Source organism: Pygocentrus nattereri, chromosome 19 (assembly GCF_015220715.1).
Source record: "Pygocentrus nattereri isolate fPygNat1 chromosome 19, fPygNat1.pri, whole genome shotgun sequence".
Taxonomy (NCBI): Eukaryota; Metazoa; Chordata; class Actinopteri; order Characiformes; family Serrasalmidae; genus Pygocentrus; species Pygocentrus nattereri.
Window position 1 is genome coordinate 11,513,220 of NC_051229.1, and position 19,741 is coordinate 11,532,960.

Here is a 19,741-nt window from a genome sequence, read left to right on the forward strand (position 1 = left end):
ATGTATTACTTTGACAGTTCAAGTTAAGCAGCTACACATCCTCTCATACAGTTAAATACACATACCAACACAATCAAAAACAGTCAGAGTAAGAGAGAGCAGAGTCAGGCTGTGATGAACTGTCACAACAAAAAGTCTCTAATGATGTAGTATTATCTCTAAAGTGAAACCGAAGGGGCAAATGTGTCTTTGCTAATGCATGTTTAAGTTGCTCTCCAGGTGCAGCTATTTTAGTTTTTCTACTGTTTAAACAGAATGTGATTATTTTAGCAAGTATGTTCTGATGCTTTGGCTCAGTTCTGTCGTAAGGTGATGTCTGTGTTGTCCATGTACTGCAAGGGGTGTCCAATCTTATCCACAAAGGGCCGGTGTGGCTACAGGTTTTCGCTCAAAACGAGCTGGAGCTCACCTGATCCTACTTCTTTAGTCAGCTGGTTTCAGTCTTCAAACTGCTGATCAGGTGATCTCCTGCTTTGCTGGAATGCAAACCTGCAGCCCCACCGGCCCTTTGTAGATAAGATTGGACACCCCTGATGTACAGCATGCACAACAAAAGAATTTCACGTAAATCAGTACTATATCTATACTCGCATCCCACCACCCACAGTCTGATCAGATTACAGTTTAGGCTAGTAGATAAAAAAACCTGAATGTAGAAAACAAATCTGAGTGTGACAGAATTATTGTCCAGAGTTTCCCGTATCCTGGATTTATATGGCTGTATATCTCCAAACCTGTGACAAAACTGTGTTTTAAACAGGTAAAACTGTGGGGTTTGACTCCTATGAATATGTGACACCGAAGTTGATGCCAAGAAAGGCAGTCATTAAGATATCTTTAAGATAAACAGACAAATGTTAATGTTCTGTTACCCCAGCTAATGTTACAAGTCTATTTCCCCCTCATACCCAAAGCTCAGAAATAGCAAGGTTTTAAGAGCTAGCTTAAACCAAATATGATACATTCATTAAATAGTGTTGAAAGTTTTATTTGAGTAGTAGTGTACATGTGTAATGTGTGTAATGAACTTGAGCTTAATATTTATCAGTTCTGTGTGGTGTAACTGGTGGTGGCTGTTTAACGTTGTGGTCAAGCTTTCTCCAGTTTGTTCTCAAATCAGTCAACAGCTCAACTGGACGCTAGATATGTTTAAAGTATTGCTAAAGAAGACTAACACCTAAATATATGAAATTCTGTACAACACTGAATCAACTCCTGCAAAGTTCAACTTAATGCAGTTAAGTTAATCTTTGTAGGGATATTTAACTCTAGCAAACATGCAAAGAGCTAACACTACCTGGAATGGCAAACTTAAAGGATTTCTGTGACCTTAAGCACATAATGTTTCCTTATGAATTAGTTTGTGTTAGTTTATTAGACCGACTGGTTGACCTTTCTTCTCCTTTAATAATCTGAATTTGTATTTATTTCCTTTGTTTTTATACCACTATAGCGCACTGTCTGGTACCCTTCTTTTATTTTTAGCAACATGCCCTTTTAAATATAATGGCATGTTCTGTTCATTCTGCTGATTCTAATGGCCAGCTCTTCAAATGAGTCTACATAAGTATGTATAGGAAATCCACATGTTCGTTTGCCATTATTGTTATCTCCGTCTCTTGTTCTTTCTATTTTCTGCTGCAGTTCGTCGAGTGCCACCTCGTTTCACCATCCTCCCCTCCAGTCACGAGATCATGCCGGGTGGCAGCGTGAATATTACCTGTGTGGCGGTGGGCTCCCCCATGCCTTATGTGAAGTGGATGCTGAACTCCGAAGACCTGACCCCCGAAGACGAGATGCCAGTGGGGCGGAACGTTCTGGAGTTGAACGGCGTCCGCGAGTCGGCCAACTACACCTGCGTGGCCATGAGCAGCCTGGGCATCATAGAAGCCGTAGCTCAGGTCACCGTTAAATGTAAGCTGGAGGTTTAATGATCTTGTCAATTGCCATCATATTAGTTATTGCTGCTCGGATTACACAGTATTTAACACTTAATATTTCACAATAAAACAAAGAAAATGCGTAACAAAGAAAACTGCAGGTCATCGTTGAGTTGTACCGCACTGCATTATGGGTGATGATACTGAGTGATAGTTACAAAGGAATAAACATTTTAATTAAACATTTTTTATTCTGAAGATTCAGGTTTTAGTACTTTAAAGACATTTGTGCTATTTTATGATGGATTTTATATTTATTTCTTTTTTTCCATTAAGTACTGAAACACTGAGTTGCTGACAAAAATCTTTATTGGTATGATCTGGTCATATCTGTGCAAATTATAAGTTAACATGTCTGTAAAATGTGTATTTGCATTAATAAACAGTATACTTAAGAATTATTTAACCTAAATGAATGAGTCACAGTATACAACTACTATTTTACTGTTATTTACAGTTAATATGAAAGTAATGCACCTAGTAGCCACTAATTTAATGTAATGTTACAATTTTTTTGTGTATATAGTGTAGTGTTTTATTGTAACGAATGAACAAACTGTGTATTTACGTTTGATTTATGCTTTGCATCAGCAGATTCAAATCTGATTTTTTTATGTCAGTGACAAAAATGAATTACTGGTACAACAAATTCACATCATAATAAATAAAATATCTCTTCTTGTACTTACAAACACAAACAGTATTGATAAAGCTTAGAATCCACATTTTTTAATAAGCAGCAACATCTGAGGTTTAAATGTTTAGGAAAGTTTGACATTAAGTAATGTGGAAAGGCTGAGGTGTCAAAATCACTGCCTTAAGTTTATTACTTCTGCTGGAAGACACCATCTGTTGTTTGTTAATTTGACAGGAGCTCTATATATTTACTTCTTCTCTATAAAAACTCTTAATAAAGTGCTTATACTTTGTTTTCTCTGGTGACAGCATTACCCAGAGCTCCAGGGACCCCCATCGTCACAGAGACCACCGCGACCAGTGTTACCATCACCTGGGACTCGGGCAACCCTGACCCTGTGTCTTATTACATTATCCAGTATCAGGCCAAATCGTCAGACAGCAAATACGAAACAGTGGACGGCATCACCACTACTCGCTACAGCATTGGAGGCCTGTACCCCAACACTGAGTACGAAATACGTGTTTCTGCGGTCAACACTATTGGGCAGGGTCCCTCTAGCCTGAAGGTGGAAGCTAGGACTGGGGAGCAGGCCCCAGCCAGCCCGCCCCGCAACATCCAGGCCCAGATCATCTCACAGAACACGGTGATCGTGAGGTGGGAGGAGCCAGAGGAGCCTAACGGCCAGATAAAGGGATACCGCGTGTACTACACCATGGACCCTTCTCAGCCAATGAGCAACTGGCAGATCCATAATGTGCAGGACAGCGTGATCACCACAATTCAGAGCCTGGCGCCATCCGAAACATACACCATCCGTGTGCTGGCCTTTACCTCTGTTGGAGATGGACCCTTCTCTGATCCCGTGCATGTGAAAGTTCTTCCAGGTGGTGAGTGGAAGTAGCCAATCCTAGTTGTTATTCATCTCAGCTTTGAGGAACCAATGCCTTCCATGGTTTTGTGTCATGATGTAAACTAACATGACACATCATAATTTGTCAGTGAAGCTGCATGAGGTATGTTACAGCTGGGATATGTAGTCCATTAGACCTAGACAATAAAATCTAACATTTTTTGAATGTTGCTAATACGTATCTGAGGCATTATCAATAAAGTAAATATGTTGTTTGTTTCTCAATCCAGTATTAGCAGCAATGGCTTGAATGCATGATTATATCAGCACATGCAAGTTTAAGCAGATGATTGCTTAAAACATTTTGGCATCAGACAGATGTTTAGATTTGACTGATGTTTCAAACTGATATTTGATGGTGTATTTATTGTATTCTGGTACACATTCATCGATGCTGGGCTGCTGTGCTAAAATGTCAGCGTTGTACTTAATTTACCACATTTGAAACACTATAGATGCAGCAATAATTTCTAAACAGCTGTTGTTTCAGTCCACTAGGTGGAAGGGAGGAAGAAGTCTAACCATTCACTCACAACAGCACAAACCAGCAGGACAGTTAGGGAAGTTAGCCAGCTACCTTATTTTAGTACTGAAATTATTGAGAGTGAAAAAGCTGTGAGCTTGAGGAAGACTTCTCAGAACAAGAAGAGGCTGTGGCAAAAAAGACCACATGTCTTCTCCTAATTTGGTTGTACTAAGCCTGAAGTAAGACAGAATAAATATTATTCATAATAATATTCAGTTAAATTAATGAAAAAAGTGAATGAAAAAGAACTTTTTGGCCATATTACTCATGCATATGGGATGAATCTGACAGATTGAATGCAGACTGATGGACAAAGTAAGATAAGTAACCTTTATTATCTGGGGTTTAACAGTATAGATGAATGTAAGCTCACTATTTGACAAGCAGCATGTCATAACTACTTATGTTATAACTGCTTAATGATTTTTAAAGTTTGGTGACTTAATTAATAACCATTAAACGCTAATATTAAACCTTTCATGAACCCTTTGTAAGGGTTATCTTACTGTAAAGAGGTACCAGTAATTCCTTCAACTCTGTAATAGTTCATTTTTTCAACATGTAGTGCTAAACATATTAAAAATGATGATTTGACCATTTTTCCATGCCATGTTAATAAACATCATTTGACCTGTGTAACTCTGCTTTAGTGCCAGGCCAGCCAGGGAAGTTCCGGGTGGGCAAAGTGAGAGATACGAGCATCGAGCTGATCTGGGACCCTCCTTTCTCTAAAGAGCCCATCAAGAGCTATGAGCTTATCTACAAAGCAGCCAAGCATAGCGCTCAGGTAAGACCCCCGGTTATTAGGGGTGCAGCTGAGGGAAACCAGCATCTGGGACAGGGTGATAAGGCTCAGAGTAAAATAAGGACACGACTTTGCAAATGTTTCAAAAGCAAGTTTGTCAAAATGCCTTTGTTGGGGTGCCATATTTTGATGTCAGAAAGTGCAGAAGAAATTCAGTTGGTTAGATTCAATACAGATGACATCTCACTGCAAGCCACTTGACAAAAGGAGTTGTTGTGTGATCAAGGTTGGACCAGAAGGTTGACAGTAAATCCTCCAGTTTGCAAGCGAAATAACTTGCCAAGCCAAAACAATATAATCAGTTAAAAGTAATGGTAGTTATATCATTTAATTCAGCCTCCTGTCTGACTGTGTACCATCCTGCCGCTCTTTAACATATTAATTTATAGCTGTACATGTATGTAGAATTTAATGAAATTAAGTTGTGTCACTATAGTGACAGATAATCTTGCTGGTTTTAAGAAATCTAACCTGAGAAGTATTAGATATGCTGACTAGATTTAAGATAATTTCACTTGACAAGGTTCCTGATTTAAATGATTTTTGATGAGTGGTTTTGAGAGATAACTGCGTGAACATTTACAATGACTAGCCATGAAACATGGAAATAAATATTTTCTTAATCGTTCTTAATCTGGCTATGTAAAGATTACAAATAATTCTGTCTTTTATGCTAACAGGAGAAGAAGAGTTTTGAGCCCAGGTCCTCGTATGTGGTGGAAGGTCTGAGAGCAAACACAGAGTACACCTTCTCTCTGGCAGCCATTTCCAGCAAGGGCATCGGAGCTTTCACCAATGAGATCTCCCAGCGCACTGCGCAAGCCAGTATGTCCAAACATCAGTTCTGTATTGTATCACCCTAATCCACTGGAATGGTCTCAGAACCTTAGTCCACCCACCTATCCTTGTAGTCCATTGATTCAAACTGACAGCTGTACCGTACCTTCATAAGCACTGTTTCCGTATAGCCAATGGACAGGTCAGGTATGACTGTGACCTCTGATCCAGACTGACTGCTTGAGGCTTCTTGCATGTTGTTTATCCTCTTATGCTGCTTTTGAAAACTGCTTTGATAGAAGGGACATGGAAAGGTGGGTTGGTAAGGAGTATCTGGACTGTACTATGGATTTTTGCTCATTGATCATGGGAGCTTGACTTCGTCTTGTCTTCTTCTGTTTCTGCTTGATCACAGTATGTGTGAAAGTGGAACAGGGAAAGATATTGCATGCCTCATGTCGCCACACATTTTTCACCAAGCACTTCACAGAATAACCAGAATCACTTTTTTCCTGATATCTGCCTGCCTATCATCCATCAATCCTCCATTGATCCATCCGTTCAGTAACTTCTTCATTCACCTACTCCTCTTCATTCATCCCTCGCTCCACTTGTCCAAAGATTGTTGCAGTGTGAACTTTGTGTGATGCCTCTATGCGTGTGCGTTGTGCATTTTTCTCACATTTGGTCCAGCAGAGCAAAAAAACAAAAACAAAAAACAGGGAGAAGTGAAAAGCCACCAACAGACTGGATGGGATTTGTGTTTGTTTACTTTTCATCTTCTCCTCATTTTCCTCATATTTATCTTTACCCCTCCTCTCCCTACTTTGCTTTTTCCTCAACCTCTAGATCCAACCGTACACAAGATCGTTCACTGAATGGCTTGGAATCACTTTATTTCGGTTTTTATAAAGTGCTATATGTGCTCATAATGTGTTGTCACGTTCCAAAAATATTTCAGCATAAGCCACCTATATGAAAAGATGTGCCACTGATGGAATATTCAATTGTTGAATGTAAGCACCAGTTATAAAACAGCATAAGTAGGCCAGGTTGACGGTAAGTGAGAATCAGTCTGGCCTATAGAGGTCTCCAGTCAAGGACTCCACTGCTACTGCAGCCTGAACACTGGTCTTGGCTCTTGGCATGATGGTGACACCACTCACAGTAAGCTCCTTCCCCTTATTTCCAATCACATCGGCTAGATTAGAGGAAAAGAACAGCAACCATTATTGTAGGATTGAGTTTTCCTTAAAGATTCCTCTAATAATAAAACTCAGATTGAAGATTGTCTAAAGAGGTGCACTCTCAACTTAAGCACAACTGAAGCCCCTTTCACACATGCACTTTCATCTGGGAAATGAAAGGTAACTAAATGGAAAAGGGTTAAGTGTGAACCCAAGCCGGAGTTGAAATCCTGGTAAAGATGACATGCCAGTTTACCTGCATGACACTAAGTACAGTACTTGAGGAAATTACCATGAGGGCTCATCTGTGAACAGAAGGCTATATGTTATAATGCATTACAAAGACATCTAGATGACAGCCGGCAAAGGTAAACCTTTCTGTGACTGATACATTTTTATGGAAGTGTTATGTACATGATTCTAGAGAAAAATGGGATGCTGCTTCTGTGCAAAAGCAGTGCATCATGACCAGCTAAATGGTCAGTTGTTCAGGCATTATAAGACAAAAAAGTCATGAGATTGTTTTGTTGTACATGACTCAGAAATGAAGGAATGTTTATCAGGATTTCCATGGCATGTATGAATGCGTACATTCTGATATATAAAAAAAATGTTAATTGATGCAAACCCCAAACTTTGCCAGTAAAAGTATCCCAATAAGGTCCCAGGTTTTAAGTGTGAAAGGGGCTTTAGCTTCACATGCTGATACACAATAGACAGATGATAGCTGATAGACAGCTTCAAACACTCATAGATTACAGCTTCACAAGGTGTTAGGAATCAACTTCATATGCTGTTAGATTCCTGTGATAATAAGCACAATATAATGGGCTGATAAAATTCTGATAGACTAGAAGTTCACACCAGCTTAATGTAACGTGTGTTAATAGAATGTGTGAAGTCACCAAAATACAAGCTATCTATGTATGTGTGCTGTTTCTTTCCACAGTCTTGGCCTGAGCTACAATTCCCAGAATGCACTGGAATGCATGTTTTATCTGTATGAAGTGCATGTATTGCCATTCTTGATATCTTTGCTCCAACTAATGGAATTATGTGTTTACTGTTTTCTTGTTTTGAAGTGAGTTAGTTTAAAAAAAAATAGCACAGGGAAAGTTTAAATTGACCTAATTTGCTCCTTACACCAAATTTTCTGTGCTGGATTTGCACTGGAGCTACAAGGCTAATGTAGAGGTATAGATGCTTATACATCAACAATTAGAGTTGCTGACTATTCCTTTAGAATTGTAGAGGACAGACGTGATCCTCTTTTCTGTTTTCTCAGTAATATAAACAGAGAACAAAAGCCAGATAGGTGAAATCAACGTGACAGCCACCTTCTGGCACCGTTGCCTATCAAACCTTATCGTATCATGGTGAAGAGACTGGGAAAGGGATGTTGTTGTTGTTTTTGTTACTGGGCCGTGGTCTGACTGTTTCATGCATGGTAGGACGCGGGGCTCAGGAGCTTGAGTAGTACCTCTGATTTTGTAGAACAACACGGCAGGGCAAGAAAAAGCGTCCTACTTCATCCTTGCGAATTCATATTTCAGAGTCGCACTCGTGAACCCCACTATCCGCCACCAGGCTTTGTTTTGTGCCAGATCTTTATCACACCCTTAAGCCAGTCGAATTGAATCTGCACCGCTGAACTTTTGTGCCAGCATCTCCAACTGGCGGAAAAACCTGGTTGTGATCCAACCCTTCTGCTAAGCCTCCATGGAGGACTACTCCAAAATAATAAGTGTTGAGTCAAAGCCCCACAACACATAATGATTTATTCTTGTCTTTCGCCTAAAGGGAAATAATGTCACACAACTTATATGTGACACATAAAAATTAATATGAGAGCAAGGCGGGGTGATTTCTTATGTGCGCCTTAAACTAATACCCTTAGCTAGGAGCATCGTCTCTTTTTCCAAGTCTGCCTGTGCAGAGGCAATGCAATAGAGCCCGTTACCATCAAGCAGGAGAGTAGAAATGTAATACTGTAAAACTAAGTCTGTATGCTAATTAAAGCTGTAATTGAGCCTAAAATTTTGGTCCCAAAGCCAGGAAACCTCCCACCCCACTCATATTTTAAAAATAATCAATAACAGGAGCCTGAAAACATTCTATGCAAAATTAACTGGACTTATACTGAACTGGCTGAGTTACTCACTTTTAATGTCATAAAGGAGAATCCTCAGGGCATGCTAGGCCCTCAGATACGTCCTAATGATATCTGATGAACTAAAAAAAATGGCCTTCATGTAATATTTAGTTCATTTTTGTTTAATATAATCATTATCATTGTTGTAACAGTAATTTTGTTATTTCATTGTTAAATTTTGATTGAAAACAAAGGGGTTAAATTGTTGCAATGCCCAGTGGAAAATCTAGTATCTAGATCGATATAGCCAAGCAAGCTCTCCTATTGGTCAGGACTTTAGGAAGGGAACAGAAGGCCTAATGTATCTGAATATCCACTGCAAAATTAGTGACAGTGGAATCAATCATGTTTTGATTTTCAGTAGGTAGGCCAATTTTGTGAGAAAAATATGTCACTCTAGGCCTTCTGGAAGTCCTAGATATGTCACTGACTACGAGTATGAGTGGTATCCTGCCCACTGCGATTGTTGCCAGTGTTAAATATGCTTCAAATACAACATGGGATGTCTTTTGCCTAATCTAAGCAGCCAAAACCATTCATGTGGATCACTGTTAGCTTCGAGCTAACATACTATTTAAACCTCATAAGCGTGCCAGCAGAAATTAGCTTTATCGTAGAGGTGTTTTTTCCTTGTTTTCGACCTCGTTTTGATGTTTATGGCCGGAACTGAAGGCCTACCCCTAGTAGTAATGGTTCACCACTGTATTTTCAAAGAAAGGTGCCACAAATATCAGCTGTTCACAGCCTTTGTCCTATACACAGGCATATTGACCCTCAAGTCTGACAGATATTTGAGAAATTATCTTTAAACCCAAGTAAACTTGGTGAGAACAGTCGAGTCCCGTTGAGTTGAAAAAATATTTCAAATCTCTGCCAAAGATATGTGGTGTAATGGGATTATAAAATGGCAATGCCATTGCTAGAGAATAGGACCCTTACCTCCCATTTAAGGAAGTCATAATTATCCATTAGTCCTCCACAGGGGGCTCAGAATGTAGTGACCTTTTGTGTGCAAGTTTAATTTCCAGAGACAGACCCCAGTGTCCATTTGAAGCCCCATAAATCATCTACTCTCATGGTCCCATAGCTGATTTTGGACCATTTTACCTTCTCAGCATATGCTAGCACTAACCGTTTTAAGAAACTGTCAAAAGCTGCTGTTGGGTTAAGGCAAAAGGCCAACTTCTATTGACACTGGCCTTATGGCAGCTACCCAGAGAGTGTTGACTTGTAGCTATGCCAGCAGGACCTTCCCTCCTTTCTCTGTGGAGAATGCAAGCGTAGCCAAGGCCAATTAGCTCATGTAAGTTCCTTTGACACTACTCAGAGATAACCGTTTTTGAAAGCAATTACACATTGTCATTATTTAATTTTACATGTCATCTCCGATAAAGCTAATTTAATTATTTTGCAGCAGTTTAATTATTGTGTTACATGGCTGTGCATGCTAGCTATGCCACCACAGTAGCAGGGCCCATGTGTAATTGAGCTTGGGTGGTTCATAGGAAGAGCGTTATCAGTTATATTGATTATTAGAATGGCTCGGCGCGGTTTCCATTATTTTTAATAACTCTCTCGCCCCTTGTTCTTCGCCCGTTGGCTCAGCATTCAGCCGTGCAGCTTTCACACAATTAGGCTCAATCACAGGGACCAAAGATCCAAATTAACCATGCTGTCGTTCGGACTAATGCCATCTATTACTGTCATTTTATGCGGCATGGCAGCAGAGAGTTCTTTCAAAATGTTGATGTTTTAATAGTGGGGGAAGAGCGTGGAATTCCACAGTGTGGACACTAAAATCGCCAGCTTTAAATAACTGAGTCAAGTGTACACTAAAGACTTGGCATAAATACTAAGTGTGCATTGGAGACCAGTTTAACGCTGTATGTGTTGAAGTTAATGACTTTGCTGTGGAGGTTGGACACTCAGTAGACAGACTGTTGGGTTTTAAAGAGTAGACTGTTAAAAATAAAGAGTTATTTGGAGCAATGCCATGGAAGAACCAATTGCGGTTCCCCAAAGAATTTTGCAGTGGATTCTTTGAAGACCCATGTACAAGTGTGAGCTTCTGCATAATGAAAAGGTTAAACACAGTTTCCTAGAATGTCCAAGCAAAGAATCATTTAGGAATCTTTATTTTTAATACTGTAGAGCCCATTTTTAAGGTGCCTTCTGGTAAGAAAGTCTGGTTGAGATGTTTGGTAGAAGGGTGAACAGGTATGTATCAGTATTAGGATCAGTGTCAGTGAATTGCTTGATCAGTCTGTGTCTCATGTCAGATTTTATTAGATCATGTCCTTTACGATTCCATCACTTCGCCCTTTGGAGTCATTTGAGTCATCATTAAATCTTTTTTTCTTCTCAGTTTATGGTTTCCATTCATTTGTGTTGCTTTGTGCATTATTTTATCAGATCAAATGCCTTGCAGCAGAACCCTCATTCTGGTTTATATCAGTCAGAGGACTCGTATCTCCTGTAATATGGGCATGTTCTTGTGAATCACTTTTATGCACATTACAGTGCCACTGCACTATAACATCCATAATAACTAGCTACGGGCACAGCGTAATTGGTGAATGGTGGCTTTTGAATTCAATGGAGTACATTTACACAGTGATTTCGTGGATGGCCTGCCATGCAGTTTTCCCCGAGGTAAAAGAGACAGTCTGTCTCACAGTCTAAGTCATTGAGTGGTCAGGTCACTTTATTCATTTCGTATGTTCCCATCACACTCTGCCACCACTATCTTGCGATACGAATTGCCCCAGAATTGCCAACACTTTTGAAGTACTGTGAGAGCTAAAATAATGACTCTTTTTTGATGCCTTCATTACCTGACTCCAAAAGAAAGTTAATTAGAGCTGACTGGAACCATATGTTGAGGAGGATCTCATAATAATCCCTCTGAAAAAAAAGTGCCACCCTCTTCAATAACCCTTAATGGATTTTAAATGAAATGACATGTTGTGGGTTCGGGCTGCACCACTAGGCTTAGTTTCACTCACCGTAAACTGTCACCATCTGGACTTAGAAGCCTGATCCCTTTCTCCCTCCAGCCCAGAAGCCTATCCATCCATCCATCCATCCATCAATCTCTTTTTTGTGCTGCAGCAGAATGAGAGGTGACAGGTGACAGCTATCCATTACACACTCACTTTCCCTTTAATTGGGTTGTCCATTCCGGTTCAATATGCTTCTCTCATCATCGGCTGGCTGACTGTTGTAGCTCAGCAACATGGCCCGAGTCTCTCAAATGATCAGTACTGGGTGCCACGTAGCCTAGAAATAGGCTAAAGCAAGGTAGGCCCCATTTTCATCATCATTGCACTGACACAGTCCATTCATTTCATTTTGCTTCTGTCATCTCATTGTTTATTTCGTTGAACTTGTTTATCTGTTTTGAGTCAAATTTAATTTGTGACCCATAATTAGTTTTATTGATTTGGCTCTTATCCTGGGGACATGAGATCTTCTCTGGTGTCTCATCCTTGCCTTCTGATATGTTTCCTTGGGACTTTTTTTATTATTATTCATTTTATTTGTATCACTCCGCCCTCTCCATCTATCTTCCCTACGTTTCCGATCCTCCCTTCCGTTCCCTCCCTCCCTCTCGCTCTGTCTCTGTCTGCCCGCCCAGAGCCCTCGGCGGCACCACGCGAGGTTCAGTGCATGAGTCCTAGCTCCTCTTCCCTCCTGGTAAGTTGGCGGCCGCCGCCGGAGGAAGGCCAGAACGGCAACCTGACTGGCTATGAGTTACGTTACCAGGCTGTTGGTGATGACATCAACGGAACAGAGGCACTTCCAGAAAAGACGATTCGCATGGACGCCAGCGTGGGCCAGACAAGGCTGAAGAGCCTGGCCAAGTGGAAGCACTACCGAGTCTCGGTGGCCGCACTCACCGCCCAGGGCTTAGGCCCGGAGAGCGCCCCTCTTGAATGTCGGACGGATGAGGATGGTAAGATACAGTGTTTCTGTTATTCAATAGCCCATAAGTACCCAGGAATCTATGAAAGTCCCTAAGTACAAAACAAATGAACGAATCTGAAAATAGTTCACTTCTGTGAAAGACTTATTATTTGCATGCAAATTTTCCCGAATGATGTTCTTGATGAAAAGTAGCACAAATATATACATCATAACAGAAAACTCAGGTCATGTAAACTTTCCATTTAAAGCTGCTCCAGGACAATTTTTTTATTATTTTGTCTAGGACCAATAAGAATAAAACATTACATTTAATGCGATTTAATGCGAGTGGCATCAAGTTCGATATTATGATTTCAAGTGATGAGCCTTTAATTATAGAAAAACCTTTAGTGTGATGGACAGAATAAAGTGATCTCTTCAGTAATTGCGATGTGTAAAGAGGCTAAACAACTTGAAATGAATAGCTAGTGTGTAATTGGGATAGCAAGTATGCTAGCCAACACTATAGCTAATTTAGCTGAAGTTGTCAGCTAAACTAGACAAAGCTTTAGCAAGTTACAGATCTTTTTAAACATACTGAAACTTCAGCTGGATAAGCTATTGTGTTAGCATGCTAGAGTACTTGCTATATAAACTACAGACTAACCAGCTACTTCAGGTTGTTTTGCCTCTTTCCATTAAACACAGCCTTTTCTGCATGTAGCACTTGTTCTGTACTTCAGACTAAAGATTTTTCTAAAATGAAAGGTGCATTATTTGAAGTCTTATGGAACTTGGTAGGCTTTAAATAGGGGCTTACGTTTATACAATGCCATGCCTGAGACTAAACTAAAATTCTCTACCAAAGACTTGAGTCTTGATTCACTCTTGACCCACTCTTGATGTAGATTACGTTCTCTGGTGTGAACACGGTAGACCTTGCAAACAATATAACAAGTTAGTGGTAAGTATATGATTCTCAATTCATAGTCATGCGTTGTAAACAATCTTCTGTTTTTGTTTTAGGGCCTTCTGTAAGAACCATTGATTTAAAATCAATTTGGGGCCCTCTGTAAGAAGCCATTGATGTAAAATGTCCCTCTTGATAAAGAAGATTCTTTCTGTAAAGGCTTTGTACAGAAACTCTTCTCTCTACTCTCATTCATCTTCTAGCAGCCTAGCAGACTGACTCACATGCAAAAGAAAGACAGGCGCGACATTGAACAAAATCACAATTCATTTTCTTCACAAACATGACTAATACTCACATATGCTCGGGCCTACTGACAGACTCTCATTCTGTATGAGTTGTGCAAAGAAGACTGAATAGGCCCAAGAACCCCATTTATGGTTGGTCTTGGGGTTGGTTCTCTAAAGCCCACTAAAATGTGTGTGATAACATCAGATGTAGAAGTCTATTGCGTGCCACGCTGTACAACACCGGTGAAATCTTGGCCAAATTCTTTTGAGGACAGGTGCTCACATGTGCTGTTCAGTGCGTCATCAAATGCCGTGCTGCAATTAGGTGTTTTGTAGTTATGTACTGTAGCAGTAGTCACACACTATGGTCACTTAGAAATTTGTTGCAGGCTGTCTTTGGTCACAATGTCACATTATTCCACTCATAGTTCATCACCAAATAATTTGTTAACAGTTTGTCTGCTTAGACAAATAGCTTGCAATTTTTATTGCGTCATTTTAGCTCCGAATTCTGTAAAGAATTCTTTGGTTTTACCATGTTTGCATTTATAATGCTTTTATTACCACATAAAACCTTTTAGAACTCATGGTCAAACCGTTCTTTTATGTTTGTCTGTTCAGAATTCTGAAAGAATTTTTTGGTCGTACAATTTTTGCCAATTTAATTTGCCTTTCAATACTTATTCTGTCTCACGTCCAAAGAATATTTTTCATCAATAGCTAAATTTGTCTATCTCAATTCATTAAAAAGAATTCTTTGGTTGTGAGGTTATAATAAAAATTCAAAACATTATCTTGGCAAAAATCATGAGTGAATACCTGCCTTAAAACTTCATCAACAGACACAGTAGATGCACGCCAGGTCCTGCTTGCTGTTGTCGTGGTTACAAGCAGCTGGTTCCTGAGGATGCCGTTGCTTTTAGTGATGGAGAGCAGGCATCCTGGGATCACAAGTGGCGAGCTGCTAATTGCTAAGAGATTTAGATGATACGATCCCAGTGTTTCGCGAGGACACAGTGTGTACGCGTGTGTGCAGGAGACAGTGTATGTGTGTGTGGGACAGTAGGGTGTATGAGTGTAGGAGAAAAAGATAGAGTGTTACACAAATAGATGTGTGAAAGTGACGTAAGCCTTTGACTGTAGGCTTGTTTTTCCCTCCAACAAAGCAACCACACACATAATATATTAGCTTCATCAGATTCAAAACCTAGCAGCGTATAATTACATTCCAGTTCAGCGCACTACATGCTTTTTTAATCCATGCCCTAAAATACAGTTAATGCAGCATATGAATAACTGTATGATGTTGTAAGAAGGGCAACATACAATATACAGTTTGTGATTGAAATTCAGTTTAATGAAAGAATATACAATAGATTTGTGTTGTATATAGAAGGGATGATATAATCTCTGTACAATGAACCATTTCACATAAAACCACCCTGAATGTCTCTGCTTTCATCGCAATCACTGAATCATTCAGAAATTTTGAAAACCTGGTGGAAATCCCCTTTGAAACAATGTCCACTACTAGTAAAGTACGATGCAAAACAAATGTAAATCTTTTGCTTACTATAAAAACATGACAAATAGGCAAAATTCCTCTACTAGTAGGCCGGCATGGTGCACTGATGGTCATAGAGCCGTACTGGATTTAGTCCTATGGAAAATAAGATGCTAGTAGGTGGATTTTCTAATAATAAATGCAGTATTTTGCTTGGTTTATACAACATAATTCAATAGGATTGGACATGTACACCATTTTGAGGCAGTCAGGGTTTGTAGTATGTAAAACACCAGATTATCTGACAATAGGCACGTTTAGAGGAATTATTTACACAGTAAACAATAAAAGCAATTCACCAAGTTATTATCACTAAAAAATGTGTACTGTATTGAATAGTATAGTAATCGAGTAATCAATTGTTCATGCTAAAATGCTGGTGAATAAGTACCTTTAGATCAATACATCATGATGCATTTTACACTCTTAGTGTTTATGTCACAGTTGCCCTTACGTACAATTGATGACCAGCCTTTTCTCTGACCTGTTGGTACAGCTGGTCCTCCCCTGTGGGCTAATTGTAGTGTTCTTCTTCAGTGACTAGAGATGCCATTTGTCAAAGCCCCAGTTTGTGGCCACAGAGAGCTGGAGTCAGAACAGCAGCTGTGTGTACAGTAGTGAGGACTGGGACTGTGCTTTGTGTCTGGGGGCAGTTTTCACCACTGCTCTCCTGAGATACTAGCGTGGTTTGGAGGAGCTGTTTGGTGACCGCTGTGTGATTGAGCTCAGGTGTGTGTGTGTGTGTGTGTGTTTCACAGTGCCGGGGGCACCACCTTCGCAGGTGGAGGTGTGGCCCCTGAACTCCACCTCCATCAGGGTGTTGTGGCGATCGGTGTTGCCAGGGCAACGGAACGGGCAGATTCGTGGTTACCAGGTGCACTATGCTCGCCTGGAGAATGGCGAGTCTCGTGGCCTGCCTCGCATCAGAGACATTATGCTGGACGATGCCCAGGTGAGGTCATCACACCACGCCCACCATGACATCAGTGCAAAGCGAGCCTAGTGTAATGGTGCATTGATGACAAAGTGGGAACTGGAAGTTTCTGGCTGGATCCATTTAAATCCATTTAAACTTTTTGAATTTCTCTATGCTCCAGGTTGGAGTTGGAGTTCTGTTTTTGTTAAAAACTTAAAATCAAGTGTATTATTAAGTTATTAATCTGAATTAGTTAATATGGTAAAATATCCAGTAATTCCTGTGATACTAATAGAAGAGAGAGTTTAATTGAAGTGTGGACCCACATACAATCCTTAGTTTAGGGAGTTGATATTGTGGGTGTGCCAAACAAACTCCTTCCTCAGCCGTATAAACTTCAAACCGAATTAGTCAACAGTTGTTATTCAGATACTTACTGTTATTACTATTATAAATTAATTGCTAGATACTGTTATGTAAGTGTGGTCCCACATGCATACACTTGAGGTTTAAAGGCTTCATTGGACCCATAAAAGTCCAGAGCTTGTTGTTTTGCTCTACTATTTAAAGGCAATTATAATTGTAATATAATATAATGTAATGAATTACATTTTCATTTGATTCAAATTCTATAGTTTAATCCAGGCTAAAACTTTAAGGATTCTGCAAAACAAGACTGTTTGCACAACAGTGGCTTTTCATCAACTTTAGATCACAAAAAATGTCATCTTGTATTTACGAACACAAAAATGGGATCAACTGAAAGCTTAGAATCCACACTTATAACAAACCTTTTAGTGTGTTGCGATGACATATAAGTGAGAAATATCATGATTTTGTTAACACATGTTTAACAAGCTGTCTGCGTATATCATACAGTAATTTGTGAAAGTGTGAACACCCCTGGTCAGATTACATGTTTTGCTGACTTTTGAAGTGGAAATAAGATAGCACATTCACTATAGAGAAAAAAGTTAAATATGGCATTTTTTAGCAAATTTTAGTGCATAATTTATATTTAATTGCTGAATTTAACATCTTTGAATTTCTTCTGCGGTGTTGCTATCAGTGTGCTATCATGAGTGGGAGAAGAGGGTTGCGTTGACAATCCAACACAATGGGCAGCACTTTGAACACATTTTATAAGTGGTCAGAAACTTGTAAATAACTCATGAAAGAATAAAGTTACATTAAAACCAAGCACACCCTTGTTTTTCTTGTGAAATTCTCAATAAGTTTGATGTGTCACACGACCCTCTTCTTTTTTTAGTGAAAAAACTAAAGTTGGATCCAAAATGGCTGACTTCAAAATGGCCACCATGGTCACCACCCATCTTGAAAAGTTTTCCCCCTCCCATAAACTAATGTGCCACAAACAGGAAGTTAATATCACCAACCATTGTGTGTGTGTGTGTGTGTGTATGTATATATATATATATATATATATATATATTAGTTTGTTTTTTGTTTTTTCTCAATATTCAGCAATAAATTCAGCAAATAAAAAGTCAATTTTATGCTAAAATTTGTAGAAAGTGCCATATTTCAGTTTATTCTCTGTAGGACATGTTAACTTATTTCCACTTACAGACTCAACAAAATGCCAGGTGTGTTCAAACTTTTCACCTGTATTTCTTGGAAAATGTTATCAACTAGGCTCAGTAAGAACAGTGAGGCAAATTATTTTCCATAAATCTTTTAAGTCAACTCAACTAACTAGGTTTTGTAGTTGATTAGAAACATTAGTTTTGCACTTCCACTCACTGGCCACCTACCTTATAGCTCTATTATATATGTGTACAATTACATACTGCAGCCTATCTGTTAATGCACAAACCTTTACTCCATTCATCATTGCTCAGTTTCTGACCACCGGACCACTGCTGATGGTAGTGTCTGTGGTGTTGGTATAAGCATATCATGCACATCAGTGTCACTGCTAAAAGCTCACCACTGACGAAGGGCAAGAGGATGCCTAACACAAATTGTGTACCAACAGATGGGCTCCTGTCTCCAACTGTACATCAGCAAGCAGCTACATGCTAAATGTTTCTGATGAAATGGGAGCGTATTATGCTGTGCATTTCCCATTGAGATCAGATTGACCAAGGTTATTGAAAACAGGTGTGACACAGTAATTTAGTAGTTTAATGATTAATAAATTAAACATATTATACATCTATACAAATGAGTTAAGCTGGCCTGTCATTCTCTATGAACTATTTGAGTAAGTGCACAGGGTATTATGTTTTGCTCCTTTGTATTATAAATAACCATAATGAATACTTAAGGCAGTGAAAGCAACTAATGATGAAAGACGTAGACTTTCTTAAATACATACTCTACTTTTCATGGTTTGCAGCATATAGTGTGCATCAGGGGTGTTAATAATGAGTGTGCCCCCCCTTTGCTGCAGTAACAGCCTCTACTGTTCTGGGAAGGCTGATGGAAAAATGCTCTAAGGTGGATTTGATTGCATTCAGCCATAAGATGATTAGTGAGGTCAGGTACTGATGTTGCATGATTAGTTCTAGACCAGCTCATCCCAGAGGTATTGGATGGAGCTCCATCACTCCAAAGAAAAGAGAGCAGAGAGCTGCAGTGCTCCACTGCCCAATACCCCTCTTAAACCCCCTCTAGCTGAATCTTGGTGACTCCTGTGCAGCTGCCTCAGAGCATCACATTCTATCGGCAATGCTTATCTATGGAAAATCTACAAGCTGTGTGTGTGCAGTTGAACACCTCTGTCAGCAAAGTAGTTGGACTCATTAATTGGATGCTTTTGGACATAATATAGATAGATAGATATTTGCCTTAACTCATGCCTTCTGTGTGGAATATAGTTATTAGTGAAAATTATTCATATTTGAAGGTTTCCCAGTTGGTAATTATGTCATCAGGGAAAATGCAGGCTATAAGAGCTACAGACCGCAAGTGAAGTCAAGCCAAGTCAGCTTTATTGTCAATACTACAATATGTACAGGACATACAGTGTATTGAAATTGCGTTACTCTCAGACCCCATGGTGTAACAATAACATTAAATAGACGGTAAACAGGAAAAGTGTGAATTTAAATAGACACTAAAAACACAACACTAATCGTAAAAATAAACATTAATTGTAGAAAAATAGAATAATAAAAAATAATATAAATATAAGAGGTCCTGAAATGAACACTAAAGTGACATAAGGCACATACAGATTAAGGTCTGTGGGT

General features: G+C 39.4%; 1 protein-coding gene across 8 annotated transcripts in view; it reads left to right on the forward strand.

Moving 5' to 3' along the window:
• LOC108433088 (receptor-type tyrosine-protein phosphatase S-like) overlaps nucleotides 1-19,741 on the forward strand; it is a 209,459-nt gene that overhangs the window by 120,831 nt on the left and 68,887 nt on the right. For 7 of the 8 annotated variants that reach the window (XM_017707420.2, XM_037530991.1, XM_037530993.1 and 4 more), the window contains 4 exons: nucleotides 1,645-1,914; nucleotides 2,886-3,467; nucleotides 4,667-4,803; nucleotides 5,502-5,646. In XM_017707420.2, the coding sequence (XP_017562909.2) occupies nucleotides 1,645-1,914; nucleotides 2,886-3,467; nucleotides 4,667-4,803; nucleotides 5,502-5,646 (1,134 nt within the window). Of the gene's footprint in view, nucleotides 1-1,644; nucleotides 1,915-2,885; nucleotides 3,468-4,666; nucleotides 4,804-5,501; nucleotides 5,647-12,574; nucleotides 12,893-16,365; nucleotides 16,560-19,741 lie in introns of all 8 variants that reach the window. The other variant, XM_017707415.2, reaches the window with a different exon arrangement.